Raw genomic sequence first — 26,585 nt, 5'->3', positions numbered from 1 at the left:
CCAATCACTTTACAATAAGAGCTCATTAGTTAACCTTAATTAATGCATTAAGATCCACAATGAGCAATAGCTACATAAAAAAATATAAGTCTTAGTTCATGTTAGCTCATTTAATAAAACATCTGCAACTTTTTGTTGACAAACTAATGTTAACTAATGAAGCCCTAATGTAAAGTGTGAATGAACAATAAAGAATCAAAACACTTTCAGACAATATCTAGGGCATGTTGTTGTCCAGATTAAAATGAAAAAAAAAAAGTTTGAAAATAAATAGCCTATTAAGTTTAAATATTTAATTATTTGGCGCTGTGATGAACACCATAGTGGATCCACAAATCCGAATGGCTATTTAAATCTATTTAAATATGTTTTAGAAAGTAGTGCAGCTGCTTTATTTATGGGGTTTCCAGTGTAAGGGCTGCATTTTCTGCAGTTTAGCGCCATCTGCTGTCAGAGAGTGAATGTGCTTTCATTCAGAGCATCTCTCACGTGTTCCTCATGTGCTTCTCATGTGTGTTTGTTTACATCAGAGCGCACAGAGTCTTTCAAGCAGCATACAGCGAGTTGATGGGAATAGTATTCTTAAAATGCATTCCAAATTCTGAATAATTTTAAAATATATTATTATTTACCGTGCATATACTTTACCGTGATATATCGCATTACCGAATACCGGCACATGTCTATTGGCGACACATCCGGCTTTTCATTTTCACATTACTGCATGATTCTCATGTGTAAATATCATAAAGCTGTCCTGCCTGTCGACATCCATGTATATGAATCTACCAGAGTATAAACCCTGTAGCGGATGACACCAGAAAGATGGATGGATGGTACTTTCTCTCAGTTTGTCAGTGTTACTGCGAGAATGACAGTCCATGTGCCATCCCAGCCGTTCCCATAGCAACCGCATCCATGGACAGGTGCTCATGTTTTGGTTGCCGTTCAGAAGAAATTAAGACATTTCAGAAGCGCAGGAAGGGAGGGATGGAGAGAGAGAGAGAAGGAGAGCCAAAAGATGGACTGATGGAGGAGAGGAGAGGCTGAAAATAGAGCAAATGAGTGCTTGTGGTTTTTATAGCGTTCTTCATTCTGCGGGATCCAGCTGCAGGTGCAGCGAGAGTGTGTGTGTGTGTGTGTGTGTGGTAATAACAGCGCAGGACTGTCAGATGTCTCACTCTTCATCACCGTCTTTCTCTCTCTGTAGAGTACGGAGCAGGTCGCAGCTTTCTGCCGCAGTCTGCACGAGATGAATCCCTCGTCTGAGATCGTCTCTTCCTCGTCCGGCCCGGAGTCTTCCTCGCTCCCTCCGAGCAACGCCACTCCACGCCAGCTCTCCGATGCCGACAAACTCCGTAAAGTCATCTGCGAACTGGTGGAGACGGAGCGCACCTACGTCAAAGTCAGTACCAGTGTGTGTGTGTGTGTGTTTAGTCAGACATGCTCGTCTGTGTGTTAGACTTACATAACTTTGTGCCCTTCATTGAATCTAGGCCTGGAGGGAAAGAAATTGTGCCCTTGACTTGCCTTTTTCTGCACCCACTCACTCTTTGGCAGTGTTTGAAATGGAATGTTAGCATACCGCATCGTACATACTGCCTTAAAAATAGCATTTAAAACAGAATGCAGTGATTTAAAACAGCAGTTTGTCACATGACCTCACAGAATTCTATGCGTTTAAAGGGATAGCTCATGTTTGCTCGCTGTGTTGAGATTAACGACAGAGCCGTGACTGGATTTCCGTCTCTCGGAGGACAGCTGAGATTACAGTTAGACCTTCACCAACATGCTGCTCATCGCTGGGAATATTTACAATTTGTTCGGATTCATCTGCCTGTTTGAGCAAAGAACTGAATCAACAGTCTGAATGAAGCAGCATGAGTGTGTGATGAGGCTGAGCAATATAGCTGAAGAAATTGTTTGTGCGTGTGTGTGTGTGTTTGTGTGTGTGTGTGTGTAAATACACACACACACACACACACCAAGGACAAAATATTTTATGTCCTGATATGGAAAACCCTGGAAACACTATTATAGTGTACTTAATCTAAAGCCATTTAAAAAAAAAGTATGTATTTATGTATATGTGACTTGATTTATTTTAAACCATATTGATATGGATCAGTTTTTATATGCATCCTAATAAACAGCAACATGTGCTACATGTATTTTTTACTAAAACACTTAAAATGCTATTGAAAAAGGATTCAGGATCTCTGTGAACCCTTTTGAGTAATAACTCAAAAGATTAATTAAATCACTGCTTTGAACCAATCGAGTTATTATTGTTAACTAGAAAAAAACAACAACTTTAAATGACTTTTTAATTAAATTAAATTACTATTTAAGTTACTTTAAATAAACTTCAAATATATATATATATATATATATATATATATATATATATATATATATATATATATATATTTATATTTATATTTATATATATATATATATATATATATTAATTTTAGGTAGTTTCCAACATTTCTAATTTTCATTTAGTTTAACTTTATGCACTAAAATTACTTAAATAAAAATGAACTAATTATAAAAGGACAAAAACTACATTTATTTTAAAAAATATATAATTTTAACTAAAATGAAAAGACAAAGTATGATGTGAACTAATTAGAAGTAATTCAAATTATTAAACAAAAACTATAATGGTAACTTAAAATATTTGTAACAATTGGAAGCAGTTCTTTTAACTGTAAGGGCCATTAAACAGCCATGAAACTGGTCAGATGTATGGTTAATATTCTGCATGATGTTCATAGGCTGTTCTTTAATATTATTTTGTGTCTTCTCTCACTTTTTCAGGATCTGAACTATTTGATCGGGCGATATTTAACCCCGCTGCAGAAGGAGTCTTTCCTCACTCAGGATGAGGTGAGTGAAGCACTGCTGATGGTTTCGTGTTATCATAGAGCTGGAACACACCTCCAGAACAAAGAACCATATTTCATAATCATCCTGATGGAGAGCAGCGTGTAGGAGGACACAGAGACCGAGACAAACACACACACACACACACACACACACACACACACAGAAGAAAGAAGAGTGGGAGGGAGACACAAAATGAGGAAAACTTACATCAGACAGAAGAGAGGAAGTTCTCAGTCTTCTGTTCGTGTCTCTGCTCCTTTAATGCCCTACTTATAGGAGCTGAGCTCATTGTGCTGCAGTGCAGACACTACAGAGATGTAGTTTGAGTCACTTAAAGACTTGATGCAAATACAGTATCATGCATATTCGATGCATATTTTTTTAAATGCTTATTTTATATCATTATTTAATGTTTTAGGTACACACTTTAAGCTAAAAATGTCCACAGTTTAACTTAGTTTTGATAATGAAGTATATATGTATATATGGTTTATATTTTGTATTATTTGTATGTGTGTGTTTGTATAACTAAGCTTAAAACTGATATAAAAATTAAGAAAAACAAACAAAAACACAACATTAAAACTAACAAAAATGTAAATAAAAATAATAAAACATACAAATAAAAACTACTTACACAGGTTAAAGAATTGAATAACATTAAATTATTAAATGAAGCTGCTGAAGTGATGATGAAGTGAATTATTTAAATGTATAACTCTTTTTTTTTTAACTATTATATTTGACCTGGTTTAATGTGATCCTGCATGTGTATGTGATAGCTGGACGTGCTGTTCGGAAACCTCCCGGAGATGCTGGAGTTTCAGGTGGAGTTCCTGAAGACTCTGGAAGACGGAACCCGGCTGGTGCCAGACCTGGAGAAACTGGAGCGAGTGGAAGAGTTCAAGGTTTGTGGCTCTTTCGGGGCATACACCATGCTTTTTGAGACGCTACGGTTGCAGTGCATCACTTACAAGCATTCACAACAAGATTTATCCAACGCAAACCATGTTACCTGATGTAATCCCTCTCGTCTTACAGAAAATCCTGTTTTCTCTGGGCGGCTCCTTCCTGTATTACGCCGACCGCTTCAAGATCTACAGTGCTTTCTGTGCCAGCCACACCAAAGTGCCCAAAGTACTGGTCAAAGGTATGTAAATCTCAGCTCAAAAGCAATTCTGGGATTTTGTCTGTGAGCTCGGTCTGCTTCTTCTCGCTGGCTATTTTTATAGTGGTTATGTGACACTGGATTAAAGAACTTAACGTGCTTGAAAACATTTACGCTTATTGTGAAATGCATAACAAAATCGCTATCAGTCTCGTGATAGCATAATCACATCTTCCTGTGTCTGTGTCCTCTCCAGCAAAAACAGACGCGGCCTTCAAGGCGTTTCTGGACGAGCGCAACCCCAAACAGCAGCATTCGTCCACGCTGGAGTCGTACCTGATCAAACCCATCCAGAGAGTGCTGAAGTACCCTCTGCTCCTGAGAGAGCTGCACTCGCTCACAGACCCCGACAGCGAGGAGCACTACCATCTGAACGGTGAGAGACTCTGATGCATGACGCTGCGTGTAATGCAAAAATAAAAGACGGCTTTTATGCTCGCCAAGGGTGCATTTATATAATGAAAAATACAGTAAAATTTGTAATATTGTGAAATATTATTACAGTTTAAAGGAGTTGTTTTCTATTGTAGTATACTGTAAAATATAATTTATTTCTGTGATGCACAGCTGTATTTTCAGCATCATTCCTCCAGTCTTCAGTGTCACCTGATCCTTCAGAAATCATGAAAATATGTAGATTTTCCACTTAAGAAACATTTCTGTTTATTTTCAATATTTAATACAGTTGTGCTGCTTCACTTTTTCTACAGAAACGATGATAAATATACTTTTTTCAGGTTTCTTTGACGAGCAGAAAAGTCAAAATAACAGCATTTATTTGAAATAGAAATTATAAATGTCTTTACTGTCATCAGTTGAATTTGGTAAATGTATTAATTTGAAGTACCATATTTTTCGGACTATAAGTCGCATTTATTTAGAACCAAGAACCAAGAGAAAACATTACCGTCTCCAGCCGCGAGAGGGCGCTCTATGTTTTCAGTGTAGACTACAGGGGAGCAGCATAGAGCGCCCTCTCGCGGCTGGAGACGGTAATGTTTTCTCTTAGTTAATTTCTCTTGGTTCATGTCAAATTAATTTGGATAAATAAATCGCACCTGACTATAAGTCGCAGGACCAACCAAACTATGAAAAAAAGTGCGACTTATAGTCCGGAAAATACAGTATGAATTTTTTTTTTTTTAAGTGTAGTGTATTGTCCAAATAAGATGTTATAACTGGAGATCTGTGTTAAATCCATCAATCTGAAGTCTTACGTCTCATCCAACTCTCTGAATCCACTGCTATATAATTGACATATAACTGATATATAGTTCATTTTCTCTGCTGTTGTAGTTGCAATGAAAGCCATGAACACAGTGGCCAGTCACATCAACGAGATGCAGAAGATCCACGAGGAGTTTGGAGCCGTCTTTGACCTCCTCATCTCTGAACAGACCGGAGACAAGAAAGAGGTTTGTGATCTGTACATCACTTTAAATCCAGGCGACTAATTTCACTGGACAAGCTAGGTTTTACTGTTTGCATCACTCCACATGTCCAATCCCAGTTCATCGATTGGCATCACTATTAACTATGGTCTTTTTGGTCCAATTGATTATTTATGATTTTAAATGATCTAATCTATTAAATAATATTGTGAAATATGGTTTCGGTTCACTTTTTATTTTTGCATGTGAGTTCAGCTTGGGATAATACAGAACTTGGGTCTCAGATTTTCAACCACATTTCATGCTCTGCAGCTGATAAGAAATGTAAAACTGCCGGATCGTATTTTCTTATTTATTCCTGGATTTGCTGTCATCTGTCTGCACATTTGAATCTTATTATGTGAATGCTGTGAAAGTTTAGTTGCATAATGCGGCTGTATCTCCGAACAATGTAACCAGGGACAGATGAGATCCCTTCTGGATTGCGAGACTTCTCTCTCTGTGTGTGTGTGTGTGTGTGTGTGTGTGTGTGTGTTGTGCGAGCTCTAACGGTGGCGTCTGCTATGATTACAGGTTGCAGACTTGTCTATGGGAGATTTACTCCTCCACACCAGCGTGACATGGATCAACCCGTCCTCCTCACTGGGAAAGTGCAAGAAAGAGCCACAGCTGGCCACATTCGGTGCGTTCTGTTCCCACACAAGCTCAACTCATGACAGACAGACAGATATGTACATTTGTTTCTGAAGTGTAATGTTATATGCTTCTCCTCCAGTGTTCAAAACGGCCGTAGTGTTCATCTGTAAGGATTACTCCAAGCAGAAGAAGAAAATGGTGAGTGTTGAGATCTCCATTATTATTGTGTTACGCCCAAACACAAGCCTGTCTCTCGCTCCCTCTTTTCTTGGGCTTACAGAGGTATTCAGCAGTTAACTGGGTGTTGTATTCATGCTCTTGTTTGGTACAGCGTTCACACCCTGATCCCCGTCAAAGAGATAAAGTAATGACATTTTTTCTCTGTTTCTCAGGGTGGATCTCACAGAGCATCAGTCTCAGGTGAAGAGAAAGATCCCTTCCGTTTCCGTCACATGATCCCCACTGATGCGCTTCAGGTGCGCACACTGTCCAGTACAGGTAAGCTCACCTCTGACCCCGTCAGCACACACACACAAAATAAACCAATGCACGGTGATGTCAGACCCTGTAGAGGTGAACAGGAAGCTGATCATAGTGTGTGTGGTTTCAGATGGAGAGAGCGCAGCCGTGTGTGAGATCATCCATGTGAAGTCTGAATCGGAGGGAAGACCAGAGAGAGTGTTTCAGCTCTGCTGCAGGTCAGTGTCTCTGGAACTAGAACAATGAGGGGGGAAAATCTCTCTCTCTCTATTTAAAAAAATTAAATTAAATTAAATTAAAAAAAATATTTTATATATATAATAAAATAAAATAAAAAAAAATATTTTAATGCATATAAACAAATAATATATATTAAAATGTATTTAAAATATATTTTTAAGATATTTAAAAATAATAATCATGTATATAAATATATTTTACCAAATAGTTATAAAAAAGAAAGCTGTCACCATCTGGTGGAGGAACCTTAAACAGCTTCAATGCATAAATTTTTTTCTGTTATGTGAACTGCAAATATAAACCATATTTATCCGAGCCATTTTAAGAGCATATGTTTTATATATATTATGAAATAAAAAAATAAAATTCATTTTAATGCATATAAAGAAATAATATATATATTAAAATGTATTTAAAATATATTTTTAAGATATTTAAAAATAATAATCATGTATATAAATATATTTCACCAAATAGTTATAAAAAGGAAAGCTGTCACCATCTGGTGGAGGAACCTTGTACAGCTTCAATGGATACATTTTTTTTCTGTATGTGAACTGCAAATATAAACCATATTTATCTGAGCCATTTTTAGAGCATATGATCAAGGTCAACATGAATAATAAACTGACATCATTGTGCAAATGTGTATCTTAAATTGTGTCTGCAGCTCTCCAGAGAGTAAGAAAGACTTCTTGAAGACGGTTCACTCCATCCTGAGAGATAAACAGCGTCGTCAGCTGTTGAAGACGGAGAGTCTTCCTCTCAGTCAGCAGTACGTTCCCTTCGGAGGAAAACGCTTGTGTGCCCTTAAAGGAGCCCGACCGGCCATGAACCGAGCAGGTACACACAAAGAAATACTCTTATTCAGCAAGGATAGTGACTGTGAAGACATTTATAATGTTTCTATTTCCAATAAATGCTGTTGCTTTGAATCTATTTATCATGGTTTCCACAAAAATATGAAACAGCAACAGTGATAATGATTACAAATGTTTCTTGAGCAGCAAATCGTCATATTAGAATGAAGATCATGTGACACTGAATATGTAATGATGCTGAAAATTTAGCTTTACATCACAAATTTAATTTTACACTATATTCACATAGCAAACAATCTTAAATGGTAATCATATTTCACACAGTATATATTGTAATGTCAGATGCTCACGGTTTTGTCTGTTCTCAGTGTCTGCGCCGACTCGTACTCTGGGCCGCAGGAAACTGGTGAGGAACCGCTTCACCATCGACACGGACATTGTTTTCGACACCGAGCCCGACAGCGACTCGCCAGACTCCCAGCATGCTCAGCAGCAGGGCGTCGTTCCGGCGGGCGACACCGACCGCTGGGTGGAGGAACAGTTCGACCTTCAGGGCTACGAGGAGCAGGAACAGGATGTGAAGGAAACAGACATCCTGAGCGACGACGATGAGTTCTGCCAGTCCGCTCTGAGCCCGTCCACCGACCCGGACGTAGAGGGTCCACTTTCTGCGCTCTCGCTGGAGGGAGACACGGCTGAGGAGGAAGAGGAGGAGGAAGAGGATGCCAAGAAGGACTACAAATCCCAGCATGCCAAGCTGTCTCATTTAGGGAAGCAGTGTGCCATGTCGGTGGCTAGTGTGGATGAGCAGGTGCCCGGTGAGGACATCTGGGTGCGACGGGACAGCAGCACAGAGAACGAGACACAGGACGAAACCCAGAGCTGAAACGCATCGGGAGACAGACTCGATTAAAGAAATAATCACTCGAAAATTACAGTTTGCTGAAAGTTTTCTCACCCACAGGCGTTACAAGATTCAGATGAGGTTGTTTTGTTCATCAGATTTGGAGAAATGTAGCATTGCATCAGTGTCTCATCAATGGATGCTCTGCAGTGAATGGGTGCCGTCAGAATGAGAGTCCAAACAGCTGATAAAAACATCACAATAAACCACAGCGCTCATCATTTAACATCGTGTGAGGCTAAATGATGCACTTCAGACCTCTTTAACCTCAAACTGTTGTTTCTGACTAATATATGAGTCCATAATCAATAATCTGAACCAGGAGAGAAATCTGCACAAGTCACAAGTAAGTGGACTTGAATGTGAGAGACAACAGGAGATTATTATGGATAACATTTATTCATTTATCAGATACTTTTATCCAAACGACTTAATTGCGGAATAGATCAAGTAAGTAGACACCAGAAATGTCAAGCACTGGTCAAATAAGGGTAAAGATTAAAGAAAAGAGAAAACAAAGTTGTTATTGTTGTTTATATTTCTAATCATGGTATTTTAGTCAGATATAATGACAGCTTCTTTTCTTACAAACATAGTTTGTGACTGGTGTGTGGATTTTTGTGATGTTTTTATCAGCTGTTTGGACTCTCATTCTGACGGCACCCATTCACTGCAGAGCATCCATTGGTGAACAAGTGATGTAATGATACATTTCTCCAAATCTGATGAAGAAACACACTCATCTACATCTCGGATGACCTGAAAGTGATTACATTTTCAGCAAATGTTAATTTTTGGTTGAACTATTCCTTTAAAGGTCTCCAGTCAAAAACATCAGCCGATGCATGACAACAGTTTCTCTGTGCTAATATTCTGAATGGTAGACATTCCTTTCAAAGCAGCTGTAAGATATGACGCTTTAAACACATTAGATGAGCTCTACATGTGCCATGTGGCCAGTCAGAAACCGCAGGAAACGTTGTGGTACAATCAATAGAATTACAATTGCACATTCACCGTTGGCAGCCTCAAACATTCGACCGCCAACATCTGCCAAACATTCCCGTTTCGTTCTTGACCTTGTTATTTACAATATAAGGGCTGGGATATATTTATAATGTCCTGCAGATGTAAGAAGAACGACAGCCTGGTTTAATATCTCACTTTTTCATTATTTGTTCTGCATCGTCTCATATTTGTACAGAGAAGCTGTAAACGACATTTTAATATTTGTGTTTATTTCTTTGCGATTTATCCGAAATGTACATAGTGCACTATTCTGACCTGAAATCTACATGTAATTTGAATATTCATCGAGTAATTGTTGAATATTGATTTAGATGTGCACATCTCAGGTCAAAATAATGAGGATTTTTTTTTACAGCTCATTCTAGGTCACTATGTCCTGTTTTACTTGAATTTTGTTGATAAATGCAATATGATTTTTAGCTGATGGACTGTTCTGTTTCTGTTTAAATGGTTTGTTGTGGTTCGGCTCTACATGAATGACACATAATGATTTGACGCTTAAACTCACGATTCTTTATAAAAGACGATCGGAGCCCTTACACAGACAATGCATACAGTGTATTATTATTTTTATTACTTTTTATGTTTTTAAATTCCAAAATTTGCTGAATGCAATCAAGAGAAGCCACTGGAAAATATTTTGGATGATATTGACCAACCCAACCCTGATTGAAAACGATCCCATTGAGCTATAGAAATGCATTTTTATTTTGTATATAGAGCTGTGGATTGAAATTATATCAAATAAACTGGTTTCGTACATATCAAAAGCCGGTTCCCTGTGATTTGTGGATGCTTCTGCATTTCCAGTATGTCTTTACACACTTAATAAGAGGCACTTCTGCTTGTGTGATCTTGCCCTTCATGTGTAAGAGTCAGTGATCGTGGGATTTGAGTTGTACAGCAGCGCTCTGCATTGCTCGCAGACAGAAGTACCAGGATGTCTTCAGACTGAAACTCTGGAGTCAAGAGTGAAATACAAGACGAGCGAAGCAATCAATCTCTCAGTGCTCAGATGAATCTGTGATATACAAGCTGATAGAAATCTTCTCCTCGAGCCAGACCACACATGCATCAGCGTCTTCACGTATAAAACTAATTCATGAATGAGCTACACTATTTCTTTCAACCTTTATGAGTGTTTCATGTCAGGGCAAACTGTCAGTCATTTTTTTTTTTTTTGCTGTTGTGCATGTTTAATTTGAGAATTTTCACATTATCTTGGTATTAATGTTTTAGTATGATACTAAATTTCATATTTGTTATACAGCTGGAAATGTATTGCTTATATTAGGTTATATATTTATAGATGTGTTTAATTATAGCATAATATGTAGTTATAACAATTATAGATTTGTATTTTTGACCGTAAAATCAATCTGCCTCCCAGTGGTGGAAGTTGGTAACATACTTTTGTGCAAAATGTTTTTTGTAGGCCTACTGTTCTAAGTGCATAGAAATATAGACAATGTACTGTGGATTGAAAATGCATATTTTTGTTACAGCAGAATATGTGGGAAATCCACTCAAGAAGACGCTTTGTTTCCTTAAGTTCATTACTGTGTTGCTTACATTTCATGTTAAAAGTGAGTGTCTTTTTGTTTAGTTTTTTGTGGTTGTTTTTTCAGTCTTTCTGTCTGTTGGCTACTACAATTTTGACATGTTGAGAAGATAAATAATGAATACTTTTCATTATTCAGGATTAACTATTGGACTTCTGTTGAGAAAACAAGGAACAAAGGTAAGTTAATCAAGCTAATTTTTTTTTACTCAATGAACCAACAATTCGGGCTAAATATTAGCCTAATTTACAGTTTCTAAAACTACTGTAAAAAATGATCATGGTTTAAAAAAAAAAATAAATAATAATAAAAACTTTATATTCAAAAATTAATTATTTTTGCCACACACACACAATATATATATATATATATATATATATATATATATATATATATATAATTTTTTTTTTTTTTATAAAACCATGATTCTGTAGTTTTGATGTTTAAGGCGCAGTTTTAAACAGCTGCGCTAGATGGCGCAAATATGCAAATCTGAGGAGCGTGTTTTCAAATAACGTAAACAATCATCTTTTTATTTTTATTTATTTATTTAGAATAAATCTACTTAAATGCATGTATTTTTCTACTCATGTATAAAGTCGAGAAGTGAGAGATATATCTGCTGTGAGGTGAAGTCACGTGATGTTAAATGTCACTCTTGTCCTCTGCGGCTGGGACACATGATGAAACTCGGTCTCAGCGGTCTGACCCGTCAGACAGGTTTGAAAGTTTCTGTTGACTTTACAAAGAGCCTCTACCCGCTCATAGCTCGCTGTGTTTTACATGAACATTAGTGATATTTTAGCTCAGGTGAGGCACGCTGCTGTTCTCTGCGAGCTGCTGTAAACACACTCGACATGATCTGATGCTCAGCAGGGCTTTCGTCTGAATCCTTCAGGCCAAGGAGGCAAAATAAAGCAGCATTACAAATTCTGTCTATTAGAGTTACATTAAATAAAATAGTTATGAAAACAATTGTAGGCTATTAATTGCTGTTGTTTGTAAATGTCACATATTTAATTTGCCCTCTAACAATGAAATGTTAAAAAATTTCAGTGAATTGAAATGTAAATATACTTTTGTTTCTGAAATGGGATTATGCAATATATGCACAAAAGTGACTGCATCAGCTGTCAGATGAAAGGCAGTGTCACAAAATAAGTTTGTTCCTCATATTTTCATTTTGGCTGCTTAATGCATGGCTTATTTGATGTTTTGAAACAAATTCGAGAAAAAAAATGGTGAATGTCGGCCTTAGTTCTACTCTCTTGAATAATAAGCATCTCACTGTTTCTAGTTTCAAAAATGACTGGTTAAAGTCATGTGTCATACTCGTCTTATAATATATTTATGTGTATATTTTCACATTTGGCAGCTTTCAAGATGTGGGCACTGTGGAAAACAGGTTCTTTTCGACAGCAAGATCTAGACCAGAATGAGGGTAAGTAAATAATAAGAAAATAATCATTTTTGGAAACTAACCCTTTGGATCTAAACCTATTTGACCTTTTGACCCCCAAATATTTACTAAAAGATTCAAGGAGCCTTCATGTAATATAATATGACTGAAAACATTTTGTTACATGATTTTGATGTATAATTTTGATGGTAATGCAATGTTTGAATTTAAATTGGGTTTCAAACGATGCATTTTGAGATTTTATGTTTTCAAGTGATATATCATTTCTGATGATTTCTAAAGTGTGATGGAGAAAAAGGCAACAAAGAAGACTTTTCTGACAAAGGTCAAAACGTCTGTTATGATGTAGGTTTTTGGGGTGCACTCTTGCCATAAATTAATCTATTACTTTTCCTACATAATTTTTAACAAAAAAGATTGGTAAAATATCAATTTAAGAGTCTTAGACCTTTCCAACGATATATAGTTTGTCATGATTAGATAAAGATTTAGTGAAGTAAACGTAGCCAGTTAATTTGAATTCCAATGACTTTTTCTCAAGTCTAGATATCACAATTCCCTCATATATCCACATTTTCAAAGAAACCTTTAACAGTTTTCCAAGAAAAAATGCTTGAGAGAATGAATTAAAATATTGATCTTAATATTTAGTTTTAGCTTGTTTTAAAGCATGATTTATGTTATTTTAAATAATTATTGTATTTATTTTTTAATCATTTAACATTTTTTTATATTATTATTATTATTATTTTTATTATTTAACATTTATTTTTATTATTATTTTATATTTAATAAAAAAAAATATTTTAAATCTCGTAAATAGTTCTATTTTATTTCAAACTATTTTATTTATATTTAATTTTGCATTATTTTATAGTCATACCATTGTGTATGGTATGTACCAGGTGTCTGGCTTGCAGTCGGTTATGTGTTTAACCAGCGAGATCAGTCACTGCTTCATCAACAGACACTTGAACTTATGCACTTACTTTAAAACAAAACTCAAAAAAGTCCATTTGTCATCAGTCGCCAGAAACCAGTGTTACCGCATAGCACTGACGGCCCAAACCCCTCCTATCTGATCCTGTCAGATAACCCGTCTACATCTAATCAAACCCGCCACGTTCACCTCACTTCTGCCGTCATGAGGGCTAAGCTGGAGATCCTGGCTCTGGTTCTGGGCACCATGGGTCTGGTGGGGACCATCGCGGTGACCGCCATGCCCATGTGGAAGGTGACGGCGTACATCGGGTCCAACCTCATCGTGATGGAGACGCTGTGGGAGGGGTTATGGATGGCCTGTATACGCCAGGCGGACATCAACATGCAATGCAAAGTCTATGACTCTCTGCTCATCCTGCCGGCGGACATCCAGGCGGCCCGCGGGCTCATGTGCGCCTCCATCACTCTCGCCGTCCTGGCCGTCCTGGTGTCCGTCTGCGGGATGAGGGGCACAGACTGCTGCCATGATGACTCCAGGGGCAAGAACGTGATCCTGCTGGTGGGTGGCTGTCTGTTCGTGGTCTCCAGCCTCGCCACTCTTCTTCCGGTCAGCTGGTCCACAAACACCATCGTCAGAGACTTTTACAACCCGTTGGTGTTGGAGGCGCAGAAGCGGGAGATCGGACAGGCGCTGTATGTGGGCTTCGCCACGTTCTTGCTCCTCCTGATCGCGGGGGTGATACTGCTGTGTCGTTACGGCCCCCGTCACAGAAAAGATGAGGAGGAGAAGAAACCATACTTCACAGTGGAAGAGGACAAGGCTGGGATGAGAATGATGGGACGGACACCCTCTTCAGACACGTACCGGCAGAGTCAGTACGTCTGACAGACAGAACTCACTCACGTTTCTTTTTAGTTTTATTTCTTAGCAAATTTTGAACTCAATTTATGTTTCTTGGCCATATGAATCAGTGTAGTGAATCCTGGATAATTAGAGCAAATGTTCCTCCTTAACTACATTAGTGTCTGATGATATGATTGTAGATTATATTTGCAAACATTTTGTGTTGTAGTTCTGTTCTTGTAAGCTAAAACTGAAATTTACTTGTGCATCCACAAACATATGATTTACTTACTGCTTTTAGATCTTTTTTTATTTTATATTCAAGATTAGAAAATGAAGAATGAGACTAATAAGGATCTCACTGTAATCTTTAAAATATCTGCATCATTTGCAAAAAAAGTTGTATTACTTAATAATAAATGTAGGACTGTTAAATATTGTGGGGATTGATTTATTGTAGCTCTGTGTTTGTAGGAAAATTATCATCTGTCAGTACGTCTGTAAATATGATTTACCCAGCTATTTCTATACATGTGTGAATTATGAAATTGTGAATGAGAGTAAAAAAGCTGTCGGGGTAATCTATAAAAATGCATTATTTGTGCCATAAAAGTTATAAATTATAAAAAAAGTATTAAAAGTATTTTTGCCGTTAATGATCAAATAGTCTATTATATATTCCTATAACTTTTTACTGTATGTAAAAGCAATTGCATCAGTCATATTCACTCCGGCGACTGCATACACGAAGCACACAGGAGAAGAAAACATGACATGTCTGTCTGTATCTGCTGATTTGCATCTGACACACTCAAAGCCATTTACTGTAAGTGAAACTAAATGTAAACCACACTGACGGTGGACTGCTGTTAGATGGAGGAGATATACCTACTGTGTGTGTGTGTGTGTGTGTGTGTGTGTGTGTGTGTGTGTGTGTGTGTGTGTGTTGACACTAAAGCCTCTCAGGTTCCAACTCCATCATTGGTCAGGTTCTAGTTCAGTATCTTACCTGGAAACGCTGTGATCACCTGACCTCTCCCTGACCTCTCCATGACCTCTCGTAGCAGCAGATCAAGGACTTCATGTGGAACTCAAGTCCAGGAACAAGGAGTTTCTTTTGACCATAAAAATAAATTTAATATCTTGATTGTTTCTATTAGATAGCAGTGAAAGCCAGTGGAAAACAAATAGACTTTTGCTTTCGTCTTCTGCTTCTCAGATTTCTTTTAAGATCTCTCAGAGTTTCAGAAGATACAAAATCTCAAACATTGCTTGGATTTGCCAAGATATTGAAGCATACAATCAGTATCAGAGATTTTTATATGAACTCAAACATTTCCGTTAGATTCTTCCAAGAGATGAACCATTAGATGGTCAGAGCTTTGGTCAGAGATGGTTTGATTTGTTTGTTTTTCCCCGGGAATTTTTAGGAAAAAACATGAGGCGAAGCTGAAACTTAAATGAAACGTTACTCACAACTCAATTAGAGTCTCCTTAGCTGTATTCAATCAACATAACAGTATTTGTGTGTGTGTATAGTTCATAAAAGCATCCACAATAATTATAATATAGTTATAATTAATAATTATTATTATTTTATATTAAATAGTAGTAGTAGTAGTAGTAGTCTATTTATTTAACTTGAGCAATAAAATTATGCAAATGTATGTTATAAAATATTTGTATTTTCTTTTGCAGTGTTTGATACATTTTAGTTTGATTGGTAAATTATTAAGTATTTATTTAATGGTAATTTTGTATAATTCTTATTATTATTGTTATTTATATTATTATTACATGTACATGAGCATGTTATGTAATTTCATAAAGTCATATATATTTTAAAAAATATATATTTTTTAATTCTTATACATTTTTTTCTTTTTTTTTTTCTTTTTTTGGTCTCGAAAACAACCTTACCTTAAAATCTGTCTTTAATTGCATTATAATTAAAAATTCCCACAAGCTAATCTGTGCTTGCATTTTGTTCTGAAGAAAAGCACTCTTCTTTAGAAGCCCCCTAATGGTAGAATTTGTAAAGCCGTGGGCAGGTTCGTTTAAGCATTTCAAGTGTCACCAGTTTCCTTCGAGCTGTTTATCAGATTCTCCAGGAGCAGATGAACCAGTCTGTTCACATAGCATCATTAACATTTTTCTTGTCTGTAAATACTTGTCATCTGGATCTTCCGGGCTCAGTTGAGAAACACACCGCAGTGAAGGAGAGCAGCGTTACATCAGTGTCTGATCCTTCCTTGTTTTGTCCTGGCACTTGACCATCATGTCTTACGCCGGGTCTTACTTGGCCAAATCCTACGCGGATAAAGCCTACGCGGATAAAGCCTACGGGGACACTGTGTACACGGGATACCCAGATGAGAAGTCGGCGAAAGAGATGTACGATGAGCAGGTGAAGCACGAGAAGAGAAAGAGACGGGAATCCATGTGCTGCGAGGTGGTTGCTCTGGTCATCGGCTTCGTCGGATTGATCGGGGTTGCCTCCGTCACAGGCCTCCCGATGTGGAAGGTCACGGCGTTCATCCAGGAGAACATCATCGTGATGGAGACGCGCTGGGAGGGACTGTGGATGAACTGCTACCGGCAAGCCAACATCAGAATGCAATGCAAAGTCTATGATTCCCTGCTGTTCCTCCCGGCAGACCTCCAGGCTGCCAGGGGTCTCATGTGCGCCTCCGTCGCTTTGAGCACCTTCGCCTGCATCGTGTCGGCCGTAGGGATGCGCTGCACCCGTCTGGTAGACTCCCGTCCCAAAACCAAGCACATTGTTTTGGTGAGCGGAGGGTGTTTGTTTTTGGCTGGCTGCTTGACCACCATTATTCCCGTGTCGTGGACGGCTCATGTGATCATCCAGGACTTCTACAACCCGTTGTTGATCGACGCCCAACGGAGAGAGCTTGGAGAGGCTTTGTACATCGGATGGGTCACTTCAGCTTTGCTTTTCAGCGCTGGGGTGATTCTGCTCTGTCGACACGCACCACGAACCCAGGATAAGATGGACATGGCGTCTGTTATGTATCGGGCCGGATCGGCTCCGTATAACTACTCCTACAGACCTGGATATGGATACCAGCCTGCGTACGGATACCAGCCCGGGTACAACTATCAACCGGCCTATTCTCCTGTCCCAACTGTGTATAACCCTCCAAGATACTGAGACACACAGTGAGTGCTGTGCTTCAACACTAAAATCTTCTATAGAGACTCCGAAAAGGAAGTTGAGTTGGGAACGATCTGCATTGAGAGAAGAAAGCAGGACTGATGGAGCCTCATTTGATTAATTGTGACTGTATATGTGAATATTAATTTTACATTCTTGATTTGAATGCATTTCCTTCTTGTCTAAAAGACTGTTTGTAATTTGCACAGAAATGATATGCAATATGTGCTCAAATTAAGAACACCAACATGTGGAACTTAATGTTGACTCTGTCATATGATTGTGTTTGTTTTCCGCTTTGTTTTTCCATTTTTTAAAGCACTAGTTTGATTTTAATTGTATTAAATAAATGTGTGAAAAGAACTGTGGATGTACTCGTTCCTGGACTGTAGATTGATGACATCATTTTGTTGTTTTATTCTTAGCCCAGTGTTGGCGGCACTGGTCGAACCAGTCGAGGTGGTTTTCCAGTGTATGTTTGTCTTCTGTTGCTCCGTAAACTCAAAGCATCACACCCCTAATGCAAATTCACCAGCACTGACTGTGTTTGTGAGAGCTAAAGTGACCTAGATGTAACTGGAAAAAGTCAACGCAGCAAAACAATGTTATGATCCAAATTCTTATCTGCACTCGCTGATAAAAAATGAATAAAATATTAGTTACTGTCAGCCATCTAATAGACCACAGAAGCTTGATTTTGTAAACTGTCTGAAGAAAATGGTGAATAGTGCAAAATTTTCTAGATGTTCTGAGTGGATTTCATGATGTTGTTATGTAATTGTTAGGGTGTTCTGCATAGCAACATTCTAAAAACACTTGGCGTTAAATAGAATTACAAAAATACACAAAGGTTGCTAAGATGTTGCTATGCAGCTGCTAAGGTGTTTTGAGCAGTTACAATGTAGCTGTTAAGACACTAGAAACCTCTTAGAACCTCTTAGTAACTGCATTGCAACATTCAAAAAAGTAGAACCCCTTTGCAGCTGCATAGCAACACTGTAACAACCTCAAAGTAACATTCTAAGTACATTTTAAACCCCTTTGCAGCTGCACAGCAACATTCTAAAAAGCACTCTGCATCAAATAGAACTACAAAAATGATCGACGGTATAAAGGTTGCTAGGTTGTTGCTATGCGGCTGCAAAGGGGTTCCAAAAGTTTTTTTAGAATGTCACTATGGGGTTTGCTTATGCTCTGACTGGTACTTAGCATGTTGCTATGTGGTTGCTCTCTGATTTTCCCTCAGAACACCCTAGCATCCATTGAGCCACATGCTAGAAACCACTCACCATCCAGCATTCAGTTCCACAGAAATTACAGACATTTCACCTTTAACTAAAGATAAAACAACCATATTAAGGCATCAGCTGACTTCACAAATGTTCTTCTGGACATATCATACAGCAGTTTAATGAGCCGCAGCACCAGTGGTGTTAAACATTGACAGCAGTCCAGATCCCTGCCAGAAAATGGTGCCTGCTGAACAAACATCAACATGGCTACGTGCTCCTCCTCCTCCCCCAGTGACACAAAACCAGACACAAACACTCGCCGGGGGCATTTGATTTCATAGCAACCTGCCCTGGCGTTCCCTCCCTCCCTGAGCGAGAGGGCGGAGGCTGGGAACAGGTGAACACCTATGAGCTCCCATTCCAGCGGGATGCAAAACCTCACAGTCGATACCAGTCCTCACTCTTCAGGCTCCAGGAATCATGGCGAACAGTGCCCTGGAGATCGTGGGAATGTGCGTGAGCCTGATCGGCCTCATCGGGGTGGCGGCCAGCACCGGGATGCCGATGTGGCGGGTGACGGCCTTCATCGGGGAGAACATCATCGTGATGGAGACCCGCTACGAGGGCTTGTGGATGAACTGCTTCCGGCAGGCCAACATTCGGATGCAATGTAAGGTGTATGACTCTTTGCTGGCTCTGTCTCCGGACCTCCAGGCCGCTCGGGGGCTCATGTGCTGCTCTGTGGCGTTGACCGGGCTGGGTTTACTTATCTCCATCGCTGGGATGAGGTGCACGGCATGCATTCAAGGGAACGACCGCGCCAAGCGGATGGTTCTGATCATCGCTGGCTGCATGATCCTAGCGGGCTGCTTCTGCTGCCTCATCCCCGTCTCCTGGACCGGACACGCCATCATCCAGGACTTCTACAACCCCTTGCTCATCGACGCCCAGCGTAGGGAACTAGGGGAAGCGTTGTACATTGGTTGGGTGTCTTCCGCCTTCTTATTCGCTGGTGGGTGCATATTCACCTGCTGCAACGGGCCTCTGGACAAGGGCCCGGATCGGAGGTACATGTACAACAGGAACGCACCTTATGTGCCCTATCAGCCACAACCCGTGGCCTACCACCCTCAGCCTCGCTCGGTGTACAGTCACCCGTCCGGACCACCTTCGTTCATTGAGCAGTCATATCAACCGTCCAGACAGCAGTCGTTCATTCAGCCTTCCAGACAGCAGTCATTCATACAACCGTCCCGACATCCGTCCGCCCGCAGCGCCGTGGCTTATCTCTGAAATCCAGCCGGACATTTCACAAGCTTGTGTGTGTGTGTATGTGTGTGTTAGAGAGAAATGGACAGGACAACCAAAAGTAAAAAAAAAAAAAAAAGGATTTTTAGTCATGCATTTCATTTTATTTTATTTTTTCATTCTTGGGAATGTTTTTGGCTATGTTTAGATGTTATTTCTACTCATATCTATGCAGGAGATGGAAAGGACTTCTAAAGAAAGCTTTTTTTTCTTTTTTTTTTTTACAAAAGATAATAAGTACTATTTGGAAATATTTAACAGTGTTCAAATATAACAAACTTGAGCCTACATTTTATTTTTTCCAGTTTCATTCTCAGGAATGTTTTTGAATACTTTGGCTTTTTAAATGTCTAAATAGGTGTAAATGAGAGATGGAAAGATGGACTTCTAACCAGAGGTGTTATGAAAATAAATAAATAAAATGTAACAAATTTAGTCCTACATTAAATATTTTTCTTTTTATTTCTTGGGGATGTTTTTGACAGAATTTAAATATAGTTTCAATGGCATTTTTTAAATATGCAAGTAAGAGAACTGACTGAGATGAAGAATTGTAAAAAAAAATAAATAAAAAAACAATGTTTTTGTTTTATATGATTCATTGAAAATTACATTAAGTATGTAATTTGAGGTATTTTTGTGTTATCTATAAGCTGTCTAAAATAAAAACAAGGAAATACATGTTTAATATTCAGATATTATGTTTTTTATGTAAATATCAAAGCACAATACAATGATTTAACTCAATAAACCAGTAAAACATATCCTTAATCATAAGATATTTGCTATTCCTCCTCATATCTTTCTGCATTTACAGGTGGTTTTCAAAGATTGTGTTCTGGTTTCTGCTGTGTATTTACACAGTAATAGTTCTCAGAAGAAATCTGTTCATCTATATGCTTCAGAGGACATGTTTCCTCAAAAAGTCACGTGTCTGAGTTACAGGCAGGTGCTGAATTTGGTGATTTAGTTCAGCTCAGTGCGTTCAAGATCTTTATGCCCTGCAGCTTCAAATAAACAAAGCCGCAGTGAAACGTAAGAAGACTATTGTCTCGAGCGTCTCTGACACAGACACACCCAGAGAATGAGTCAAACAAGAGCTGCTTGTTAGTATAGTAGAGCTACAACAGCACCAGGAAACTATCTGTGAAAACTGAGAAATACACACCCACACATGAAAACTGAACACGCAGCTTTAAAGTTTTAACTGCATACTTTTGGACAGACGTAAGGTGTGAGACCTGTTTCACTGGGAGCTGTAATATCGAGTGCATCAGCTTAAATGTAAACTTAATGTAGGCAGCAGATTGTATGATGAGATTCTTTTGTTGCCATCCTTCAAGAAGAATGCAATCCCAGAATGCACTGTGATGAGCTCATTGAAGAAAAAAATCAAATTAATTTGCATTTGATTTAATACCAAACAATACTGGTCAAACATATGCTAGGCATAAATCAATTGTGTCCTATTTTATTATTGTTCATGTGAAGCAAAAAGTTGCTGAGTGTTCTAAATCACTCACTTCTGTGGTTCAGTTTCAGTGAGGATGCTTCTTTTTTTAAAGTTAGCTACCTGAGTTTTTAGGCTAGTAAACAGCAAGACAGCTCACTAGGTTTTAAAACAGAGGTATTAGGTAATATGCACCGTGACGGTATCAGTTCAGGTTACTAATGCAAAATATGTGGGTCATCACCAGGCAGAAGTGACCCAGAATATTACTGAAGTCATTGGTGAAACTAAACTATACATTGTGCTTTGGATATAACGTATGCATGATAAATGACAATAATGACAGCCAAAACAGATAATGCTTTTAGCAGCAACCAAACATAGTTAACAAAACTGTAGGTTAGAAAGGACGCAGGAATTTTTGTTCGAGGCTCCCGGTGTCACTTGCTTTTATTTATGCAGATTGATATTGTAAACTGGTATTTCTTATCATATGTTTTTAATTTATTACTGTGGTTTGCAGCACAAATAGCCAAATTTTACCATTTACTACACTTTATCTATAGCGCCTAATGAATAGGAAGTCTTCACATAAAATAGCTTATTTCTTCGTTGCCTAACAGGTGAATAAAGGACACTTTAGTGGCTAGTTGAACATCCCTGACAGAGCTAACTTACCTGTAACCAGGTTTGCGCAGCGGCTCTCTCTAGTGTTGAAGTGTGAGAGTTGTGTAACTTTGTGAGTCAAGGTCATCTGTTCATTTGAGAGAGTGTTTGTTTATGTGAGAAAGACCTTGTTGGCAGCGTATATGACCACTGGTCAGTAAACACACCATCAGCATCTCCACTTACCCTCATCATCCTCAACCAATCACAATACAGCTACGCCACTTTCCCACAACAAAGAGGGTAAGTTTAACATGAAGCTGTTGAAGCATATAATACCACACTGTCCTGTTTAATCTGGAAACATCATTTACTACATCTAACACACCTGTTAACAGACTCGAGACCTCTGGATTTGGACATTAAATCGCTGGCCAACAGGATTATCTTTGTTCAGAACAGGGTGAGTGGATTCATTCATTTGTTCAGGGTGGTTTGCTGTCATCTGAGGAGACGTTCATTCAGGACATGTTCTTCAGAAGAAAAAATAAAACCTTAGGTATTGTACAACTGAATTAAACATATGATTAAGAACCAAACTGAGCATAATTTTATGCAAATTAAAGTGAGCATGTTAAAGGAAATGGTGAATTCTGTTTAAAAGGTCAAGAGGTCAAGATTTTTATCGGTCCAGAGATCCTATTGGTGGAGGTAATAACTACACCATCATGAGGCTGAAAGCATCTTTATCTATTTAAAAGTAGCCATACCAATCACAGTTAACAATGGTAACATTGTGAAATATTATAACAATCGAAAAATAACCATCGTCTATATTACATTTATTGTAAAATGTAATTTATGCCTGTGATACACAGCTGAATTTTCAGTATCATTACAGTCTTCAGTGTCACATGATACTTCAGAAATCATTCTAATATGCTGATTTGCTCCTGAAGAAACATTTCTGATTATTATCAATGTTGACAATTTTTTGTGCTGCTTCAGATTTGTATGGGAATCATTCTACATTTTCAAAGAAACAGCACTTATTTAAAAATATATATTTTGCGACATGATGAAAGTCTAAATTGATCAATTCAATGCATGCTAAATACAAACCTTAATTTATGCTACTTAAAATCGTTAACAATATTTGCAATGCAATGGAATGTTTCTAAAATTGATACTGGAACACTAAAGCAAAATAGAGCAAGCAAAAGATTCCAAACCATGCATCTTAGAGCAAATGTTGTGAGTATTGCAGAGTACTGTAGATCCCAAATAGTGTATAAAAGCTATTTATTATAGTAGATATTTTGGCAGTGGCTCTTAAAAGTGAAAAATTGCCTTAATGCTGTTTGCATTTAAAAGCATTAGTCTAGTGCTGTTAAACACTTGACCGATTAAATGGAAGAAGCATCCTGTGCCAAAAACCTCTCATGTAAATTTCCAAACCAATTATGTCTGTTCCTCTACTTTTAGGAAAACTGATGACATAGTCAGTGATGGTTCAGGGCAAGCGTGAACTCATCGCTCTGTGTCTGGGCATCATGGGTCTGATCGGAGCAGTGGCTGTCACGAGTCTTCCCATGTGGAAAGTGACGGCGTTCATCGGTGAGAACATCATCGTGATGGAGACGCGCTGGGAGGGTCTGTGGATGACGTGCTTCAGACAGGCCAACATCCACATGCAGTGCAAAGTCTACGACTCTCTGCTGTTCCTGCCGCCGGAGCTGCAGGCGGCCCGTGGGTTGACGTGTTGTGCTCTGGCTCTGTCTGGAGTCGGGCTGCTTGTGTCTCTCGTAGGCCTTCGTTGCACGTTGTGTCTCAGGGATCAACCGCGGGCCAAACGCCTCATTATGATGGCCACGGGGGTAATGCAGATTTTAGCATCCTTCTGCATAATCATCCCTGTCTCTTGGACGGCCCACACCATCATTAGAGACTTCTACAACCCTCTACTGATTGACGCCCAGCGCAGGGAACTAGGAGAGGCGCTGTATATCGGTTGGGTAACTAGTGCTTTTCTGTTGGCGTCTGGAATTATATTTCTTTGTCGTCGTGTTGATCCCAAACCAGTGTCATTTCATGCTCATCCACCAGCTAACAAACACATTTCAAAACACGTCCACACCTTTAACTCTATGAGACACCAGCCTTTGGTCCAGAGCAACAGTCTTTCCATTCAACAGCCTTCGGTGTCCGTGTTCAGCTACGCTATTACGCCCTCTAGTGGTCAACATTCACCCTACAGTATGCAGGCCATGGCCACGGGGTCTTTAGTGTACAGTCAGAACGGTCAGAATCCAAACTCTTATGGCCAAAATGTGATGCAGTATGTACCCAGGAACAGACATTACCCACTTCAGCTTTCCACACACTTTAAAGGAAGCACTGTCAGTGATCCGTACACTTTCACCACCGGATCCACGTTTCATCCTGTGCCACAGAATCCACTCTTCGTAGGGTACAACTACTCCAGGATGCAGTCGTACAGCTCGGACAGTAGCACTGCATTGCGCATATAAGGGTTTTGATGAATTTTAATTCAAAAACAAATATGCTCAAATGTTTTGTGGGGATATGAGACTCTTCAAAAGCTCTTTTTCATCCCAAAGACCGCATTATCAAAGGCAATACTTAAAACAGTTATAATTAATATTCTCCACTAATTTTATTTTATTTTTTCAACCAAAGAGACTGAAATTGTATCAAAATATTTAAATATAATAATTATTAAAAAAAATTATATTTTCCACAATTCCAGAAGTTTCAGTAACTCAGTATTCTTCAGGTTTTCCTCTTTTTAATTACAAATTAATTTAAATGACTTTTTAGTCACTTGTGAATGTTAAATTAATCTTTTTTACTCACAAAAAAATATTTCTAAGCAACTTCTACCCAATAAAATATTTTAGAGCTTGATATAACTACAAAAATGTGTATATATATTTATGTTTTTCTTATAAGATTTTATTAATTCTCATTACTTTTCCAGGTCATATTCAGGTTTTCCATGAATTCTTTCATAACCAAGGCTTGGATCTTAAATAAAATGGCAGATTAAAATGAAATCTTACATTTTATAATTTTTTTTAACTGTTGCAGTTTGTTTTTAGATTGTCTTATTTTAAAGGGGGGTGAAATGCTTGTTTTCACTCAATATCCTGTTAATCTTGAGTACCTATAGAGTAGTACTGCATCCTTCATAACTCCAAAAAGTCTTTAGTTTTATTATATTCATAAGAGAAAGATAGTCTGTACCGATTTTTCCCGGAAAAACACGAGCGTCTGTAGGCGTGACGTGTGGGCGGAGCTAAAGAATCACGAGAGCCAATAGGCTTTTGCGTTGAGAGCATGTGGAAACTGTGACATTACCGTGAGGAAAAAACATCCAAAACAAACCATGGCTAACAGTCAGATTCAGCGTATATTTATGATCCAGAATCAGATCCAGAGGCTGAAATTTAACAAGAGCAGCAGCAACAACAGCGTCTCTATGTGGTATGTACTGAAACTGTATATATTTGCTTAGCGGTGTTTGAAAATGACTAAGTTCCACTTTATGTCGTCTTTTTAAAAAAATTTTAAGCTGTACATGTGGAAAGTGCAGTTTGATGACAACATCGCATGTTGTTTACTTGATGTGCTTACACTCTGATAGCTAAGTTAACAACACAGAGATATTTGAAGCAGTTTTACTCACCGCCTGCGGTTCCAACACACGATCGTGACCCTTTTTCGTTGGGACTGCATTATCCTTAAGAAATAAACGATGTGCAAATCCAGCGTCAAACTGGGCCTTGTTTGTAAAACAAGCATCTTCGAAATGCAGGGAACAAACACAAACACTTGCACAACTCCATTGATGCTCTGTAAAAATAAACTCCATCCACTGGTCCCTTAATGCTGTTTCTCTTTAGGTAATCTGTGCAGGGTTGTCTTGCCCTGGCAACCAAAAACACACTCCTTTTGTGACTTTTCGCGACGCTCTCGCTCTGATCAGTGAAGTCTGTTGTGCTCTCTCTGCTCTGCTATACGGGAGCGCGCGCTCTTCTTCTTCTCTAGTAAAGAGCGTGCGCTCTTCCGGCAGAAGTGCCTCAGGACCCATATAAGGAAATTCCGCTCCATCTAACGTCACACAGAGCCATACTCGAAAAAAACATGCTCTCTCTTTCAAAATAATAAATAAAAAGTTTGTATAATACAGAATAAAACAGGGAAAAATATGTTCCAAAAATACTCCTTCAAACACACAACTTAATTTTTGAAACTTTGTCCATGTTTCGCATGGGAATCCAACTCTTTAACAGTGTAAAAAACTCAGTATGCATGAAATAGCATTTCACCCCCCCCCCCCCCCTTTAAGATATTTTTCCCCGTTTAATTCTGTATTACACAAACTTTTTATTTATTATTTTGAAAGAGAGAGCAATATACAGTATGCAATGCATGCAACATCTAAATCACAAATTGTTC

General features: G+C 38.5%; 5 protein-coding genes across 7 annotated transcripts in view; all 5 read left to right on the top strand.

Moving 5' to 3' along the window:
- Positions 1 to 9,957, top strand: part of LOC113114726 (T-lymphoma invasion and metastasis-inducing protein 1) — a 70,797-nt gene extending 60,840 nt beyond the window's left edge. For all 3 annotated transcript variants that reach the window (XM_026281664.1, XM_026281663.1, XM_026281665.1), the window contains 12 exons: positions 1,211 to 1,405; positions 2,827 to 2,895; positions 3,678 to 3,803; positions 3,937 to 4,045; positions 4,260 to 4,439; positions 5,360 to 5,478; positions 6,028 to 6,136; positions 6,230 to 6,288; positions 6,483 to 6,588; positions 6,701 to 6,788; positions 7,481 to 7,653; positions 8,000 to 9,957. In XM_026281664.1, coding sequence (XP_026137449.1) covers positions 1,211 to 1,405; positions 2,827 to 2,895; positions 3,678 to 3,803; positions 3,937 to 4,045; positions 4,260 to 4,439; positions 5,360 to 5,478; positions 6,028 to 6,136; positions 6,230 to 6,288; positions 6,483 to 6,588; positions 6,701 to 6,788; positions 7,481 to 7,653; positions 8,000 to 8,517 — 1,851 coding nt within the window. In that variant the 3' untranslated portion in view covers positions 8,518 to 9,957. The remainder of the gene's footprint in view (positions 1 to 1,210; positions 1,406 to 2,826; positions 2,896 to 3,677; positions 3,804 to 3,936; positions 4,046 to 4,259; positions 4,440 to 5,359; positions 5,479 to 6,027; positions 6,137 to 6,229; positions 6,289 to 6,482; positions 6,589 to 6,700; positions 6,789 to 7,480; positions 7,654 to 7,999) is intronic.
- A 3,702-nt stretch (positions 9,958 to 13,659) lies between these two features.
- On the top strand, positions 13,660 to 14,616 carry LOC113114750 (claudin-8-like). Its single transcript, XM_026281719.1, has one exon. The coding sequence runs from the start codon at positions 13,691 to 13,693 to the stop codon at positions 14,372 to 14,374; it is 684 nt and encodes a 227-aa protein (XP_026137504.1). The 5' UTR covers positions 13,660 to 13,690; the 3' UTR covers positions 14,375 to 14,616.
- Positions 14,617 to 16,425: 1,809 nt separating this feature from the next.
- On the top strand, positions 16,426 to 17,870 carry LOC113114746 (claudin-8). Its single transcript, XM_026281712.1, has one exon. It carries the CDS (start codon positions 16,611 to 16,613, stop codon positions 17,502 to 17,504), a length of 894 nt encoding a protein of 297 aa, XP_026137497.1. The 5' UTR covers positions 16,426 to 16,610; the 3' UTR covers positions 17,505 to 17,870.
- A 1,240-nt stretch (positions 17,871 to 19,110) lies between these two features.
- On the top strand, positions 19,111 to 20,266 carry LOC113114748 (claudin-8). Its single transcript, XM_026281716.1, has one exon. The coding sequence runs from the start codon at positions 19,220 to 19,222 to the stop codon at positions 20,030 to 20,032; it is 813 nt and encodes a 270-aa protein (XP_026137501.1). The 5' UTR covers positions 19,111 to 19,219; the 3' UTR covers positions 20,033 to 20,266.
- Positions 20,267 to 22,461: 2,195 nt separating this feature from the next.
- On the top strand, positions 22,462 to 24,754 carry LOC113114743 (claudin-8-like). Its single transcript, XM_026281710.1, has 2 exons — positions 22,462 to 22,566; positions 23,589 to 24,754. Exon 2 carries the CDS (start codon positions 23,612 to 23,614, stop codon positions 24,632 to 24,634), a length of 1,023 nt encoding a protein of 340 aa, XP_026137495.1. The 5' UTR covers positions 22,462 to 22,566; positions 23,589 to 23,611; the 3' UTR covers positions 24,635 to 24,754.
- The last annotated feature ends 1,831 nt before the right edge of the window (positions 24,755 to 26,585 follow it).

The sequence above is a fragment of the Carassius auratus genome, chromosome 15 (assembly GCF_003368295.1).
Source record: "Carassius auratus strain Wakin chromosome 15, ASM336829v1, whole genome shotgun sequence".
NCBI classification, from domain to species: domain Eukaryota; kingdom Metazoa; phylum Chordata; class Actinopteri; order Cypriniformes; family Cyprinidae; genus Carassius; species Carassius auratus.
This window is presented reverse-complemented; position numbering and strand designations above follow the sequence as displayed.

Bases quoted from the DNA above. Each gene is read 5' to 3' on its own strand.
- LOC113114750 (XM_026281719.1), top strand. From the start codon at position 13,691: ATGAGGGCTAAGCTGGAGATCCTGGCTCTGGTTCTGGGCACCATGGGT.
- LOC113114746 (XM_026281712.1), top strand. From the start codon at position 16,611: ATGTCTTACGCCGGGTCTTACTTGGCCAAATCCTACGCGGATAAAGCC.
- LOC113114748 (XM_026281716.1), top strand. From the start codon at position 19,220: ATGGCGAACAGTGCCCTGGAGATCGTGGGAATGTGCGTGAGCCTGATC.
- LOC113114743 (XM_026281710.1), top strand. From the start codon at position 23,612: ATGGTTCAGGGCAAGCGTGAACTCATCGCTCTGTGTCTGGGCATCATG.